This window comes from Hermetia illucens, chromosome 1, assembly GCF_905115235.1.
Source record: "Hermetia illucens chromosome 1, iHerIll2.2.curated.20191125, whole genome shotgun sequence".
Lineage (NCBI taxonomy): Eukaryota > Metazoa > Arthropoda > Insecta > Diptera > Stratiomyidae > Hermetia > Hermetia illucens.
The window spans coordinates 137,134,308-137,150,079 of NC_051849.1; the positions used below are offsets into that span (position 1 = coordinate 137,134,308).

At 38.7% G+C, this 15,772-nt stretch overlaps 1 protein-coding gene across 1 annotated transcript in view; it reads left to right on the forward strand.

The window, feature by feature from the left end:
• Nucleotides 1-10,311, forward strand: part of LOC119649803 (1-phosphatidylinositol 4,5-bisphosphate phosphodiesterase classes I and II) — a 281,393-nt gene extending 271,082 nt beyond the window's left edge. The window contains exons 18-19 of the mRNA XM_038052116.1: nt 7,259-7,403; nt 7,470-10,311. Of these exons, the coding sequence (XP_037908044.1) occupies nt 7,259-7,403; nt 7,470-7,652 (328 nt within the window). The 3' untranslated portion in view covers nt 7,653-10,311. The remainder of the gene's footprint in view (nt 1-7,258; nt 7,404-7,469) is intronic.
• The last annotated feature ends 5,461 nt before the right edge of the window (nt 10,312-15,772 follow it).

Genomic DNA, 15,772 nt, shown 5'->3' on the forward strand with positions numbered 1-15,772 from the left:
GTTTTAGTATCAGCTCGCCCTAAGTTCGGTTACAACAACAAATTCTATTCGAAAAATTAAATATTTGTTACTCTGGTTCATTAGTCTACCAGTCATCCGGCTCCGCAAGTCACAATCTTAGTGGGGCAACTTTTACTCTGGTTTATACTGAATGCTACGTTATACGACCATTCAGCCTATAACGACTTTTCTTCTTCCCTCTCTCAAATGGGAAGTTAAATTCAAACTGGCTTTTATTACTATTTTCGAACAGATTCCTCTTTAAGAGCTTCTGAAAAAAAACCTACGTTTTTCTATTCATGTGAAAAAATGCCTGCCACTTATCGGCAGACAGATGGATAGGCAGACAGACGTTGAAGGTTTTATAAACAAAATCTTAAAAAGGAGAAAGCGAACGTGAAATTATCCAGCTCTGGCGTGCAACTTAATCTCTCTTTTTTGAATCCTAGTGTATTGCAACTCTCAATCTTGGCTAAGCAACCGCTTGCGATGGAAGTCCTGCTCGTTCCTGCAAGGTGTGGGTTATGTGTAGTAATACGGTTTTGAGTATCAAGGGCGTTGCCTCCTTTGACATTCGTCGTCAGTTATGCGAAGTTTATTTTAACGTGAGAAAATGGATCAACAAGTTTAATGGGCGTAGAGACATACGTGACAACCGATTTTTGATAAGTCCTCATCGGCGTGTAAAGGCTAAAGGATCTGTTTAAAGGGATTCCTGATACCGGTAAGAGTTGATCAGAATGTTTCCATCGTCGTTAGGTATGTGGGGGGGTGGATCACCAAAATGCTTACCGAGAATTATAAACGGCAACGTATGTGAAGTATTGCGTGAAATCCTTAAGGGGGTCATCCCGTGTGTCGGATCCGATGACCCTATTTTTTGACGTCAATTGTACTTAGATATAGTCTAGAATATATGAGCAAAGTGATTTTTTGATATTCGGAGTCGTTCGGAAATTATAGTATTAAACACGTAATAAGTCACATGCCAGATTTATGCCGGTCGCCGTAATAAACCGCGTATTTATTGGTTCGAGTGATGTTCGAATGACTTCGCTAACTGGGCAAGAATTGAAGCCAAGGCTGTACATGTGTTTATTTAAGAAACCTGATGGTCAGTTAAAATTTTGTGGTTAAAAAGCGCATTCTACTTTTCAAATGCGTTTTTCTCGAAACTGCATGTTGAAAATCTGCTGCCATCATAGCCCAAAATCTATCCAACGTACCTTTAAATTTCTAAAAAAAGCGAAAAAACGGCCTTCACACGGGATGACCCCTTTAAGGACATGGTAGAGCGAGAAATTTTTAATTCAATTGTTAATATTGATGAAACCTGAAACACTACATGGCATCCAAAGCTAAAGCAGGCATTGTTAGTGGCGCCATTCAAATACGTCGGAGTCACAAAAGTGAAACAAACATTGTTTGCCGGCAAAGTTACGGCCACTTTGTTCTGGGACAGAAAAGATATGACATTTTGTGAATTTATTCATACCGGCACAATAATAAACGTTAATGACTGTGTGATACTTTGAAAAAATCGCCGTGCTACTAAAATCAAAAGGAAAAATATGCTGACGGAGGAGGTAAGCTCTGTCAATAGCCGAGCTCTAGTCCTGCCGAGAAATTAGCAAAAGTTCTTGATGCAAGAATGCCGTTGGAAAGTAAGTAAACTATTTAGAACCGCATATTGCTGTTCTCACCGATACTGAAATAACACTGGCTAATTGGAAAATTTGTAAAAATACCAAGCGTGAAGCAAAAAAAAAGATCACTGTAATTCAAAGAGCTTTGCAATAAACTAGATTCTCCCTTCTTGTGAGGCCGTGTGGGTCATCCAAAGTTCTGCATCTTACACACCACTTCATGCAGATAATGCTTTCTAAGCGTCTAATAACAACGCTGATCTTAATCAACTCATGCAGATATAGAATAATTGCCTGATATAGCACGATCCACGGCATGATCGCCATCGGTAACAGCAACCTGAGCAACTGAGCGATCTAAGTATCTGGAAGCATCGATTCCAGTGAATTGTAAGCTTGTGAAATATTTTTTTTAATAATAAATAATCACCACTTTATTTTATAAATTAATTTCTGGAACTGTGTGTAAATCTTTGTTAGAATCTTTATTATTGACTAACTGTAAAAAAACACTTTTTTCCGGAGCCATGATCGACGGTTTGCAGAGCGTTCTCAATTGAATGCGTTCGTCGGGCTAATTAGTCGCTCCCCCACAGCACTCCACCCCAGCCAAATCTAAACACATGGCTCCCTCCACTCCTTTTCGTCAAGACATGCCGCTATAATTGGACTGCTATTATCCGGTGGCGTTAGAAGTTGAGGGGTTTGTCTAACTCCGAGAAAAGGGAGGACTCCAACTGCGTTTCCTGGTCGGTGTTTATAATTACTGGCACGCCGAAGTATGGAATTCACTCTTAACAGAGGGCACAAATTTAATACCGTGCGAGTCTCGCAAACGGGCGATTATATCGAGATGGGTTGTGTGGAAGCGACAGAGGGAGCACGACTGCCCTTTCCACCACATGGGGTTTTGCATTTCTAGCATATGATGGACTATTTGGCACAAGAGTTAATCTCCCTATGCATGGACGGCCAAACATATTTTAGTAATAATAATAACCGGAATATATGGCCGTGGTATCTCTGGGGTCTCACAGTATATACTGGACGTTGAGCCAAAAATAAGAAACTTCCTAAATATATATTTAAAGTTTATCCTGAGGCTCTAATGGCCTGCGTGCTCCTTCTGTGCCTCGGCGATTGCCGGAAAATCGACGTTAACGGAGATCTTGACGAACTCATAATCGCAGGCGCTACAAGGTTCAGTTGTTTGGAAAAGGAATCCAACGGCTGATTCACCTTTTGAACACAGACGGCGACGTCTTAAGCATCGACGAATATGACTATGGGTTTATTTCGCTGAGGGAATGCCAGAAGTGTAGCTTGAATCATCTGTTGCTTGGTGGTCTCTGTTTATCAGCAAATCAGGTGGAAGTCTTTGGATTTCGGCCCTGATATGTAAACGTCAAAGGATTGATGGTGGGCGGCCTTGGGCAGAAAAATGCCCTAGAAGTTTAACACGCCCAAAAATCTTCTCAAATCCTTAATGATTTTCAAAGCGACAAGGTCGAAATCGCTTACGCTTTGACTGCATTCGGTTGGATGCCTTCAAGGGTAATAGGGTGGCCAAAGAATCTCACCTCCGACTACAAGAATTTGTATTTCTCAATGATGACCGGCCATCATTGCTTCAAGAAGACATTGAAAAAATGCACGCCAATGCTCAGGTTCAAAGAAGAAAGCGAACAGAACATCATGCAACCATAAGAAACAAAAGTTTGCATCACATTGCACAGCCCAAAAGTCATTCTAGTGAACTCAAAGAGTCCCAAAAATGCGCAAATTGCAATTCCCGGAATGTCTTCGGGAGCTACAGGGATTTGTCCAAGGTCGAGTGAATATGGCAGTCTACGATAGAGTGCGTAAAATTGTAGAGAAGTGGAATAGGGTGTCAGAATTGTCTGAGCTTTTAGGCGTCTGTAATCGCCACAAGGACGCCACTGGCCAATGAGTTTAAGGACCACGTGAAGTGCGAAGATAAACAATTGAATGAAGATCTGCAAATATCCAGCACAAGAAGTTCTTTGAACTCTTTCCGCGAAGCTAATTCTGCGGTCATAACGGACGCATCTTAGAAAAGATAGTGTTGATGTGGTGCTGAACATCATACTTAAATAACTCCGAAAGACTACGCTTGGGAGGGATGTTGCTGTACTTTTGAAGAATTGTGCGAATACGTGGGTCGGCACGACTTCAAAAACGATAGAAAGAGTGTTGGGCGTAAAAGTTAAGATTCTTCCTGATGATCTAAAGGAGGCTGTGGGTTCAATGAAATATCTGTTGTTTAGATCCACTATTAATCCATAATAACACAGGAAGTCTGCACTTAAGATGAGAGTGCTGATATCCGGTATAATGAAACGGCAAGAAAACGCTTGGCGAAGTCTTAAACTCATGTCTACCTGTCTGTAGCCATAGGTATCGATCGACGAGGAATTCACTGCCGCAAGTTTTAAGGTTTGCGAGGTTAGTCTATGATCCCTGGGAGAATCGAGTATTTTGCGACTGCAGGTAGTAGTATTAAATGGTGGCGATTTCATGAGAAGAAAGAAGAAATGATCTCACTTACGCTATTACCAACCATTACGAATGTTGGAGAATCGTGGAACCACGTTGAACACATGATCCTCGGGATCGCCAAGGTCATTTGGCTTTGGAATGATGATGTCTAAATAAAGGTCCTACGCCTCTACCGAAAATTTCTCGAAGATAAAATACTGGCCAATTGCCAAATTTCGAAGAATGTCAACCGGGAATCAAAAAAAAAACCCGAGCGGTTCATTACAAAGATCTTTCCGATAAACTGGGCAACCGGGACGACGAGCGAGATCTGTATCGACTTGTAAAAAGCCGGCGCCAACGCGCACAAGATATCCAACTACTCACGCAATACATGCTGGGCGGTTACTCATGGAGAAACACCGTGAGAAACCTCGCCCTCTTTACACTGTATTTCTGGATCTGGAAAAAAGCGTTTGACTGTGTGCCATACCAACTAATCTGGTATACTCTACGACAACACCTAGTACCAGAAGAACTCGTGCGCTGGGTTCAGTTACTCTACTACAATTCGAAAAGTAAAGTTGGAAGTGTGGTGAGTGTATCAAAGCCACTTCGTGTGGCTTTCGGAGTTCATGAAGGAAACGATTTCACACCATTCCTTTTTGTTCTTATTATCTATCCCACGGAACATCCAATGTCTAACGCCCTATACACTGCTTTAAGCAGATGATATTTTCCTGGCGTCTCATAGCAAAAATGATCTCGAGCTGCTTGTCAAAAAACGAAATTGTCGCTCATGCAGCATGTTCTCAGATTGAATCTAAACAAAACTGAATTTTTAGCGATCGATCCCCATGAAACAGGCACAATCACGGTTAGCGGCAGTGATCTGCCCAGAACTGAGTAATTTAAGTGTCTCGGGTCAATGATTCACGCGTTGTATGAAGTGGCGCTCCACAACTGGCGTTCTTTGTGATCGGCGTATCAAAGAAAGCCTCAAGTTGCACACTATAGTTGTGAGTGTTGGCCGACTATAAAAGACAATGAACGGCGTCTTGCACTAACGGAGACGAAGATGTTGTGTTGGACTAGTGGCATGACACGCCTTGAACACATCCGAAATGAAGGCGTCTGCGATCGATATGGGGTTGCACCGATCATGAAAAAATTGCGAGAGAGTCGTATTTTATGGTTATGTAATCCGCGCTAACGAGAATTCACCAAGATCGGTTTGAACATCGAAGTCAATGGTAAGCGACCAAGAGGCGACCGAAACAACGGCAATCAACAAAAGCTTCGCGACATCCAGACCATAAAATTATGATAAAATAAAATGGTGGAACCGATCACGAAAAACCAACATCGCTTGTGAACGGGACTAAGGCTAAAGAATAAGACGAAAAAAGAAAAGAAAAGAAGGCGACGTATTTCGGGTAGCCAGGCTTAACAAAAGAGGGGTGGAAAGGGGGGATTCCTCCTGGGCTTGAAGTTTTTGCGTGCACAATATAAATGTTGTAAAAAGGGATAATATAGCGGTACGCATAAAACCCGTATAATTTTCACGCCGGGCTCGATTTTTCCCTATAATTTTCAGCCCGGCGTCAGATTTCGTTGCTACGCCCCTGCGGACAGCCATCGCCAAAATATGTGTTTGCGATTTACCCCGTAATTCATAGTAAATTTACAACCTCGGTGAAACAGTGGCGACCTCTACGATTGATTCGTTAACAAACGTCTCAAATCCTGGATTTACCACAGTATCGTTCGCTGTGTTGCATATTTTGGTGCTGAGTAGCCCAGACAATGAGCACTTTGCTCTTCGTGATTATATATACGAAGATGTTGCGCTAAATTAGTGGCATATCACGCTACGATTGTTGAAGGATCGACTCTTTTGCCAATACTATAATTTCTTGACATGAACGACACGTAAATCGTTATGCCACGTCGCATTAAGTTCCCTAATTGGATATATACGGCACTTATAGTCGCCTATACCTTATGTGGGAGAAATTTGGCAATAATCGACTAAACAATTCAACAAAAAACTAATGGAGAAACCGGAAACTAAACGTTCCAGATATGGAAAGTTGTCATTTGTTACATTTCTATATTATAAATATATGTATACAGGGTTGATGATTTTAGGATAAACTTAAGGGGGTAGCAAAATGCACAATTTGTTGATAGTTTTCTTCCTTGAATACTAAAGCTTTCAAATATACATATGTCGAAAAAACCAGGTCGTTCACACATAATAACTGCTGGAAGGCGATCGTCCTAAAAAAATTACATTTTCGACTTTTTCCCTTAACGCTTCAATGGTGGGAATCAAACCATTTTGCAGAATTCCTTTATATTTGGACGCGTTTACATCCCCAGACCATGACCAACCGTTTTACGGTTGATGACATGCATTCATCGCTATACCGCTCTCCCTTTCTCCGGCGAACTAGCGCTATATCAGCTGTTAAATTTGGACTCATCAAAAATGAGTTTCGGCTCTCTTTCGCCCAGTCGAATCGGCTTTCCCGCATGACCTTTGGCAGAAGAGGTATTTCGACTGGCTTTCAGAAAGAAAGTCGAAGCTCATTCAGACGAGGCTGCATCGTTCGCAGGCTCTTCTTGCATGAGGTCGATTCCTCTAGCTCTCTTTTAATTTGTGGAGAGGACAACGAATGTCATATGGATTATAATATAATAAGATGATGAAAATTGCAAAAGTTTACAAAGCCACTGTTGTCACATTACCCTGGCAAAGTATTGTCAGAGCTAAATATCCCGTGACAATCTTATTGTTGCTATTGTGTTCAAAGAATGCCTTATTCTCTGCACGGTGTTTTTGCGGCTAACCCCGCTTGATCCGTAATCTCATCATCTTAAGTATCCCTCTCCTCCTCCTTTTTCAAATATTATTTGGGCTGTCTCTGACAGTGGTGCTTGAAATTGCCATGTGAATTCGTTTTCTAAAATTTTAAGATTGAGATAAGCTAATTTTACTACAAATTTTGGTCGATGCCGCTGAGAACCATTACATTAAAATAATTGGGATTATTGTTAATCGTATTAGTTTCTGATGTTGGTCTGATATTTGTTTCTTGTATTTTTAGGATGAAGCGCGAGGTAGCAAGTTCGGTGGTGGAACGAGGTGTGGCTGAGCGCGTCCGCCTGAAGCAAGCCTACGATAAGAAAACAGAAGAGCTGCAACGACAACATGATTTGGTTCGAGCAGCACTAACGGAACATAGGAACAAAGTAAGGATCCGATATTTATCTGTAAAATGTTAGCATTGCTCATATTTTGCCTCCTATAACCATTAGGCGAGGTTAATTCTCGAGAAAGAAGCAGATTCCCGTACTTGCGTATCATCTGAAACTTTTCTTATCCTTTTCAATTCCACCAACGCCCAATCAACTGCCCCGAGCTTATTGTCAGATGTATCATCTTCGGCAGGAAACAATGTTGCTGCGGTGAATAGTACAACTATGCCTATGGAGTCATAAACTTTAAAACAACGCCTTTCAAAGATTTTAGGCAGTGACAAACATAGGAGAGGATGCTGTATAGTAAACAGTATGTCTTCCTCGAGGTAACATAGTAGCATGAAGGAAAACTCTGAAATGAGACCAGTAAAATGGTTGAACCCTTTACTATTAAAGTAATAACATTCAAAAACAAAATATTTTATAAAATTGGCCTAAACTAACTATCTCGATAGTTTGTATGAAAATATTAAACTGAATTAGTCATAAGAGAAGGAATAGGATGTATCTGCAATTTATATGATAAATGGGTTGTTGTTTTTAGTAGGAAACGTAAATAAGGAATAGGACAAAAAGGTTCTTAGAAGTGCAAAAAAAGAAAACTAATAATAAAATAATATCAAATCTAGAGAGGAAACTCGTAAACTATCATAATATTATAAAATGGATCGCTGCTAGTCTTCTACTTAGCGATAAGTGTGATTATGTAAGATTTTAGAGAGTTTTTGACTTATACAATTTACTTTCTATCTTATTTTCGTAGAGGTTGATCCTCTGAAAATGCACAAAGAAAAAGGAAATCTCAGACAAGTATGTCTTTCTCGAAGCACAAATGCTTTTGTTCGTTTTTATTATTTTGCAACAAGTTAATCTATGATTCGTAGGCGTGTTCCCTGTTGGATGATTTATACTTTTTTAATTAATTCATAAAAATATTTTCTATTTTGTTTTGATTTATAGTACAAAGTGAAAAGTTAGCCTTTAGATCTTATTGTTTCAATTATAATTTCTGAAGTTTGTTATTTATGTTAAGGAGGAAAGCTTAGGGCTTAGGAATATTCGTTTTCCCTTGGCTTTTACTAAAATGATATTAATTATGTGATTCAAAGGGGTGTACCCTTTGAATCGTCATTTAGTTTCGGTTTTAGTTAACTTTATTTTATTTATTTTCGAATCTGAACACCTTTATATGTTGTTATTTGGAACATCCGAGACATTCGCAACAATTATAGTGGCATTAATTGCCATGGATTTATAAACTGCCCTTTGTTTTATTTATCCTCTGTTTGGTTATTACTTAATGTAGAGTCCAGCGCCAAGTCTACGATTCAGGGAGATGAAGGTGCTGGATTTATTTTTGTCAAAGTGCTGCAACTCACATTTATTAGGTATAATAATTTTGAAAATGGTGATAGATTGTGGTCTAGATGTAGCGGCTTTCTGTTGTGAATATGAATGCAACATATTTTAAGTAGTTTCATTTTTCTAGCAGCGTAATTTATGGTCCCGATACAAACATCCTAATCTCTTCCCGTTAATTAATTTTTTTTTCGACGGAAGAATACCACAAAGGTAATAAACAAAACAACATGTTCACTACCTAATCTTATTGTCCCTCTCCTTTATTGAATGTTAAATCAGAATGTTTAGCTTCCCCGCTTTCATTGCTAGCTGAAGGATATATAAAAAATGAATTCCTATGAGAAAAAAAAACGGTTTGTAAACTTCTTCAAAAATGTAGATCAGTAAAAAATGCAACGCACTTCTCGAATTGAATTTGTGGAAATCAAAAACTAATAATCCAGTTACGATGCATCAGAATAAGCTGCTAACGTAACGTAAAAGTGTAAATTGGAAACATGAAAGTTTTTAAAGAATTTAGTAAAAAGTAAGTAGTAACCAACTAATTGAGTATGCGGAGCGTGGTACATCGCTATCAGATTACTTTAGCAATGCCAAGATATTGATTGCTCACCCAGCTAACAGTGCTGCGCGGGCTGCAAATCTGCCGTGATAGTCGGCAGTGACAGGCACGACTGGAAAGCAAATGTCGATTGAACATTACCCCATTGGCTCTACTCTCTATAATACTTGAATCCCTGAGATAAAAAGGAATAAAAAGAAATTATACGATAAAATCTTGTGACAATCACCAGAATTTGCGATTGAGTCAAAATAAACACAATTGGCTCGTTTAATAATTTATTAAGGAAGAAAAATATTGAACAGCTAGTCTATAGAGGTTCATACAAATAGTTCGTGTCTAGATCATAATGTTGAAGTTAGTTGTATTTGTTAAAGAAATACAATTCATTGTGCATGTATTTTAGTGCAAACAAAGTAAATAGATACTTCAATTTCCGATTGACTTGCCACTGTTCAGTTTCCCCACTAGCTTTCATCTGAATTTTCGGTTGTTAAGTATATTGCGTAATATTTCCAAAGGTTTCATATAATGCCATCGATAAGCTCCCGATACAGTTAATTTTCATGGTAATATTTCTACAGGGCATATAAAGTGTATACAATGTAGTTGTGGTGACGAATGGGTGGCAATTTCGTATGCTCTGTTTCTTACGACGAAAGTGCACTACAGTAAATCAGTCCATCAATTAAATCAAGCTTAAAACTTTGCGAACCTCTTGAATCTTGATATGAAATTTCGCCCTTAGAGCGGCTTCACCATTTTATTTAACTATTGCAGCAGTAGTTCCGTAATTATATTTAAATCTCTTTGGAATGCATCATGCTGGACTTACATTGACAAGTCAATATGATTTCTTTCCAAACCTAAGCAAAGTTAGTACTATAATATTATGGCGAGCTGATTGGTTACTGCTGACAGTATACTCTCATAGCAACTCGGCTGGACCAATTTTAAAGACTCAGTGAGGATGATAATTTCGAGTTAGTCATATTCCAATACGAAATCTTCATGACAAATAAAAGAAGATATTTTGCATACAGAAAAGTTTGAAACCAGCAACAGTCACAATTGGGGAACTGGTGATTGGCGCGGGGACCCTTTAGTTATTTCTCAAGTTCATATGGGCACCATTTGATATTTAGTGTTTAAATTAACGTTCAATAGTGATAGTTTCGCGAATTAAATCCGAACATCAATGTTTTCTTTATCTTACCTGGTACAGGATCTCTAGTATTGATCTGTCACTACTCTTTTTTGAAGGCATGCATCCTGATCGACTGGTCCTGAATATTTATTCTTTCGTGCATTTAGAAAAATATCTTGACAAAATATTTCGATCTACATATATAATACTATCGTTTTCGTGTAAATCTTTTCTGTTATAGGTTGAATTTTTTTCTCATCAGTGTGTTTTCTCTAAATGTTTGGTTTTTAGTTTTTGTCAACCGTCTAATGGATTTTATTTAGTCGGATATCGAATTGGACGCGTTTTAAGAAGTTATGTTGGCATTGCAACAGTTTTTGGTGCACTGCAAATTTTAAAGTGTGGCAAGCATGTCGACAACCGCTTTCATGTCTCTGTTGTTGTTCATTGAGGAAATAACCGCTTGCCACTCCTACTTATTCTTGACGTGGATTTTGTCACGCGGGATATCCATCATCCAGCGCACTACGCTCTATGCGAAAGTGGAGTGTGGAATGTGTCATATATCGTGGTTTGAAGCTGGATTTGCACAAAACTAAACCTTTTAATTGACCCTAGTTATATACACAACTGAGGTTACAATCGACGGGTCAACGAAATTCTTAAATCCCAAATTTGTTGTAACGTCGGCCGCTCTGCTAACATTGATGGTTCGGAGTGCTGGCTGACTATCAAATACAAGGAACGCCGCTTCGTGATAATGGAAGTAAAGATGTTACGTTGGCATTGTTAATGGTATGTTAATAGCATAACACGCTATAATCTGAACCTTCACCTAAAATGAGGACTTTCACGAGAGTCGTCTTCGATGGTAGGGTCGTGTGATCTGCTCTGATCAGGACTCACTAGCTAAGATGGACCTGAATACCCTAGTCGATAGGAAACGACTTAACAGGGTTAACCATATTGAATTAAGGTGTCTTAAGCTTTTCACCATTTCACCAACTTATAGAAAGTGCTGTTATGTTCTTTCACACTTTGAATTCTGTGATCATCTTGATTTGTTTAAAAAAATGGAATATTTAGATTTACTAAGTAATTTTCCGAGTTTGATTTTCGCTACCTTAAAGGAAGTGAGCCGAACATGCCTATAGCTCTAAGACTGTGCTCACTTGCCTTGAGGCCGAAACACAATTCCGTTGCGTCCGGAATGCGGATGCCGGCACGCAGCTTCAATGTACAATGAAGATTTAAGGTGGGCAAAGATCGCTCCACGTCGGCAAGGTTCGGTCTGATGACAGATTACAGCCGCTTGCATTATGGCGGCGCTTATCGTTTTCGGCTGTTACATTTGAATGGGATTAATTACCATGAATTCATTTAGCAATCGGGATCTTCAATTTGGCTTCAATATTTATTTGTATTTCGTTTTACAAGTTCTTGAAACGTGGACAATTCAACATAATTATGTTGACGGGTACTGTGCGTGGTGTTTTGAAAGCGGGCGCCGCAGACAAACCAGTAGCAACATGCATTTGTTAATTGCATAAACGACAGCTTCCTAAACGAATTCATGCTAATTAATCCCATTCAAATGTAGCAGCCGAAAACTAAAAATGTCGCCATATTACAAATGACGCAACAAACTCTCTCTGATGCAACGCAAGAGTTCGATTTTTCGAACTTTTCTGCGTGCCGCATTGTGCACCGGACTTATTGTATATTGCCTCATACAAGTTCGTGTAATGAACTTCCTTGACGGCTCTCTCACTGCGGACGGAGGCAGTCACTTCGCTGTTGTGCTCAGGCCATTAATGTACTGGAATTAGCTGTCAAAAGTTACCAGCCGGCAATTTAAACCATGGACTTATACACTGGTCAAGTTTTTAAATTTGTTTTGCGATATTTGCCATGATATCTCAAACAAGCATTACAAACCGAATCTAAATCCTCAACTTTTACAAAAGATTGACACAATTTAAAATTTCAAAACACCATAACCGTACTTTCCATCAGCTTCTTCATTTGGATCCTAGAGTTAAAGTTTGAGCGAAGTACGAGCACTGACCAAAATTTGACTGAAGTTCAATATGGTGGACACGGTATATTTTTCGCATTGAAATTGAACAGCATTAAAATGTCATAATTCACTTATAGTTCGCCGCTATGATTGAAAAAATTGACGAATCGATCTAAGGCGACGCCGCTATTGAATGGAACAAACTCCAAAAAAGATGTTGGCTTCAAACTAATCGCTTGTCAATACCTACTTTCTGGCTAATTAACCTTTGACTCATATCTTCAGAGAAAATATCCCACTCAACTTACACCAGGCATATTGTTTTCGAGGCCCGTAACACGGCAATGTACTTGACTATATAAAAAATGACCTATACCCCCCTCAAAGAGGCGTAGTGTATCAACCACACCTACCCACGAAGAAGCCTATACTCTTTCTGTGACGGGTTCGTTTCAAATCGGTGTGAATCTATTATCAAATATTGATTACTTCAGTATGTTTTTTCAATGCTCACGTCACATGTAAGGCTGACCTTACTTGATCAGTGTTTTATCAGTCTGCCATAAGTCAATCCATTAAAAATGGATCGATAAAAAACAGATGGACGTGTTCAGTATAAACAAGATGACAAAAAACCTTTTTGGTTGCATGTATTTAAAAATTCGAACCATTCGAAAATCATGTTTCGATCAACAACACAATGGCAACTGCTTTAGACTCAACTTATCATCAGTCCAGTGAGAATTATAGATTTGATTTAAAAATTTAAATTTTCATCACTCCACCAGTCATTGCCAGAAAAATACCCTGGACGACCAGTTTGCCGTAATTTGCTCATTCAGACTGAGGCCAGACTGATTAAATATTATGTTGAGCCTGACAAATTTGAGAGTATTACATTTGTTAAAAATTACATGGAGCAGTTATTGTGCAGAATTGTGCCAACTCATTTCTTTGATTTTTCGAATGAGATAATTTTGAGAGTTTCGCTAGGACTTCGAGTATCTATAACAAAATATTTCTAGGCTACACATGTATTTCTAAGTAGCCTTTAAGATGATTTAAATCAACCTTTTGATTAACATTGTGGACATCGAAAGACGTGTTTGATATCTGTAGCCTTTCCTGCTTTTCGATGTTATGTACAGTTGCTCGTTAATTTATGTTTCTAGTTTCGACTTGAAAGATATCTAATTCTTATGTAAAGATATCTAATTGTTAAACCCAATCCTTAACCATCGCATTGAGGGTCTTCACCTAGACAATGGGCAATGATGTCGGCCTGAAGTTTTTTTGGAAATAGGACCATTCGAATCATTTTAACGAATTGTATTATGTATAATGATTTAACTCCTCCTGGATTACATTAATACACTCTTGAAATATAGTGATTGGGCTCTTGAAATATGACACAACTAATCGGCAGTACCCTCACTATAAACAGACGTTTTGATTTGTGAAAATTTTACTTTTCCAATCTAGAGGAGTCAAAGTCAAATAGCTAACATAAGAAGGTGCGTTGAGTGTGTTTTCGGTTAATACAGACCGTCATGGGGCAACTCACAAAATCGTCGGATCTTCGTGAACTTTTAACAGGACACAATACTTAGAAATGTGATTCCTTTCGAAGAATACAAAAGAAAAAAAAACACATTTTTTAAAAAGTTCTAGAGTGATGTGGTCCTAATAGGTTGATTCTGGCTGTTAAAGGCAATATAACCCTTCGAATATGATGCCATCAATGCTGAAGTGTTGCCATTGAGTCGGCGGAAGAGGATGTTTAATTTGCATATATAAAGGTGGTTTCTAGAAGGAAAAAGTGTTAGGGTTGGTAGCATTAAGCCTTTATCACTTGGAGCTAATTTCATTTGACGCTTTGCTTTTAAATCAGATATAAAAATAATAATAATAATCGTTGGCGCAACAATTCAATTGGATCAGGGCCTTGAGGTGTGTTACAACACTTCATTCAAGATCGCAACGTTACAGGCAATGTGGTCAGCTTTGCGCTCGCCCGAGATTATTACCCTGATTTGACTTAGGTACTCATTCACAGTTGGGTCGATTGGTATCCGGTATGCAGTCAACACATCCCTTTGCCACCAGTGAGATTTGAACTACGATCTTTCGCTACGACAGCACAGCGCTCAAACCACTTTAGTTATCCAGATACAAATCAGGTATAGCTGATAATATGTGATAATACGGGGAGACTTGTAGATTCATTTTTAAGCTTTTGTATAAAACCAAGCTTTATTAAAATCGTTTTACTTCATTGGTGTATATCTGCCCTCACACTTTTCGTGGAAACGATTATTCCTATTGATACTAAATTTGTCGGGAAGCAATATTATTCTATGCTCAGTTTAAGTTGCCATTTGTTTTCTTCGATTATAGTCATGTGGGACACGAGATATTTGGGCCAATATTTGCCGGGAATTTTCTCATGCTTGTTTCACACTAAAACTATGTTCGTACAAGACACTGTACTTTTGAATATCAGAGCGTTTCGAATTGACTCTAGGCTGGAGTTATTGTCCAGGTCAGATCAGGTAACGAACGAGAAGTGCGTTTGAGTGCTAATCTTTCTACGCACATTTTTGCATTCATGTATGGCTAAAAACCGTATATATATTACAGAGACCAGTTACACTTTTTGATGGTCATATATTGAGCCCTTACTCCTCTACATTTCACCCGATATCAAATATGGAACCAATTTCGAAAAATACCAATTGATTTATTTCAAAATTGCACCTCCCTCTCGGATGTATACACAGCTCCCTTAATCTCAACACAAAATGACGACACTTGCTATTGTGTAAAGGGGTCCACAGGGGAGAGGGTGGATTAATGCACTAAAGGACTGTTTTCCTCTTAAACGGAAGTTCAAAATGAATTTCAGAAATAGTTTCGATGGTTGATTGAAATGTCTTAAATTTCTGAGCACCGTTATTCACGGCGATAGGAACCTAGATTAATATTTTAATTTAGTAAAGATTTTTATCAGAATATCAAACATACATATTATTATCTATTGCATTAGCTGTTCGATCTTGTAAGCAATTCTGCTCTAATGGACACTGCGTTGATGTTTAATTAAATTCAGCTTGATGTGTTGGCGAATTTTCAGTACAAATAGACGAATAGAAAAATATTTTTTATCTGTGTGGGCAACGTCAGGATTTGATAAGCCGTATCACCTTTGGAAGTGATTGGTAGTCCTTCTCGATGTGACTTGTCACCGTGTTCTTCCCTTTGGAAAACTG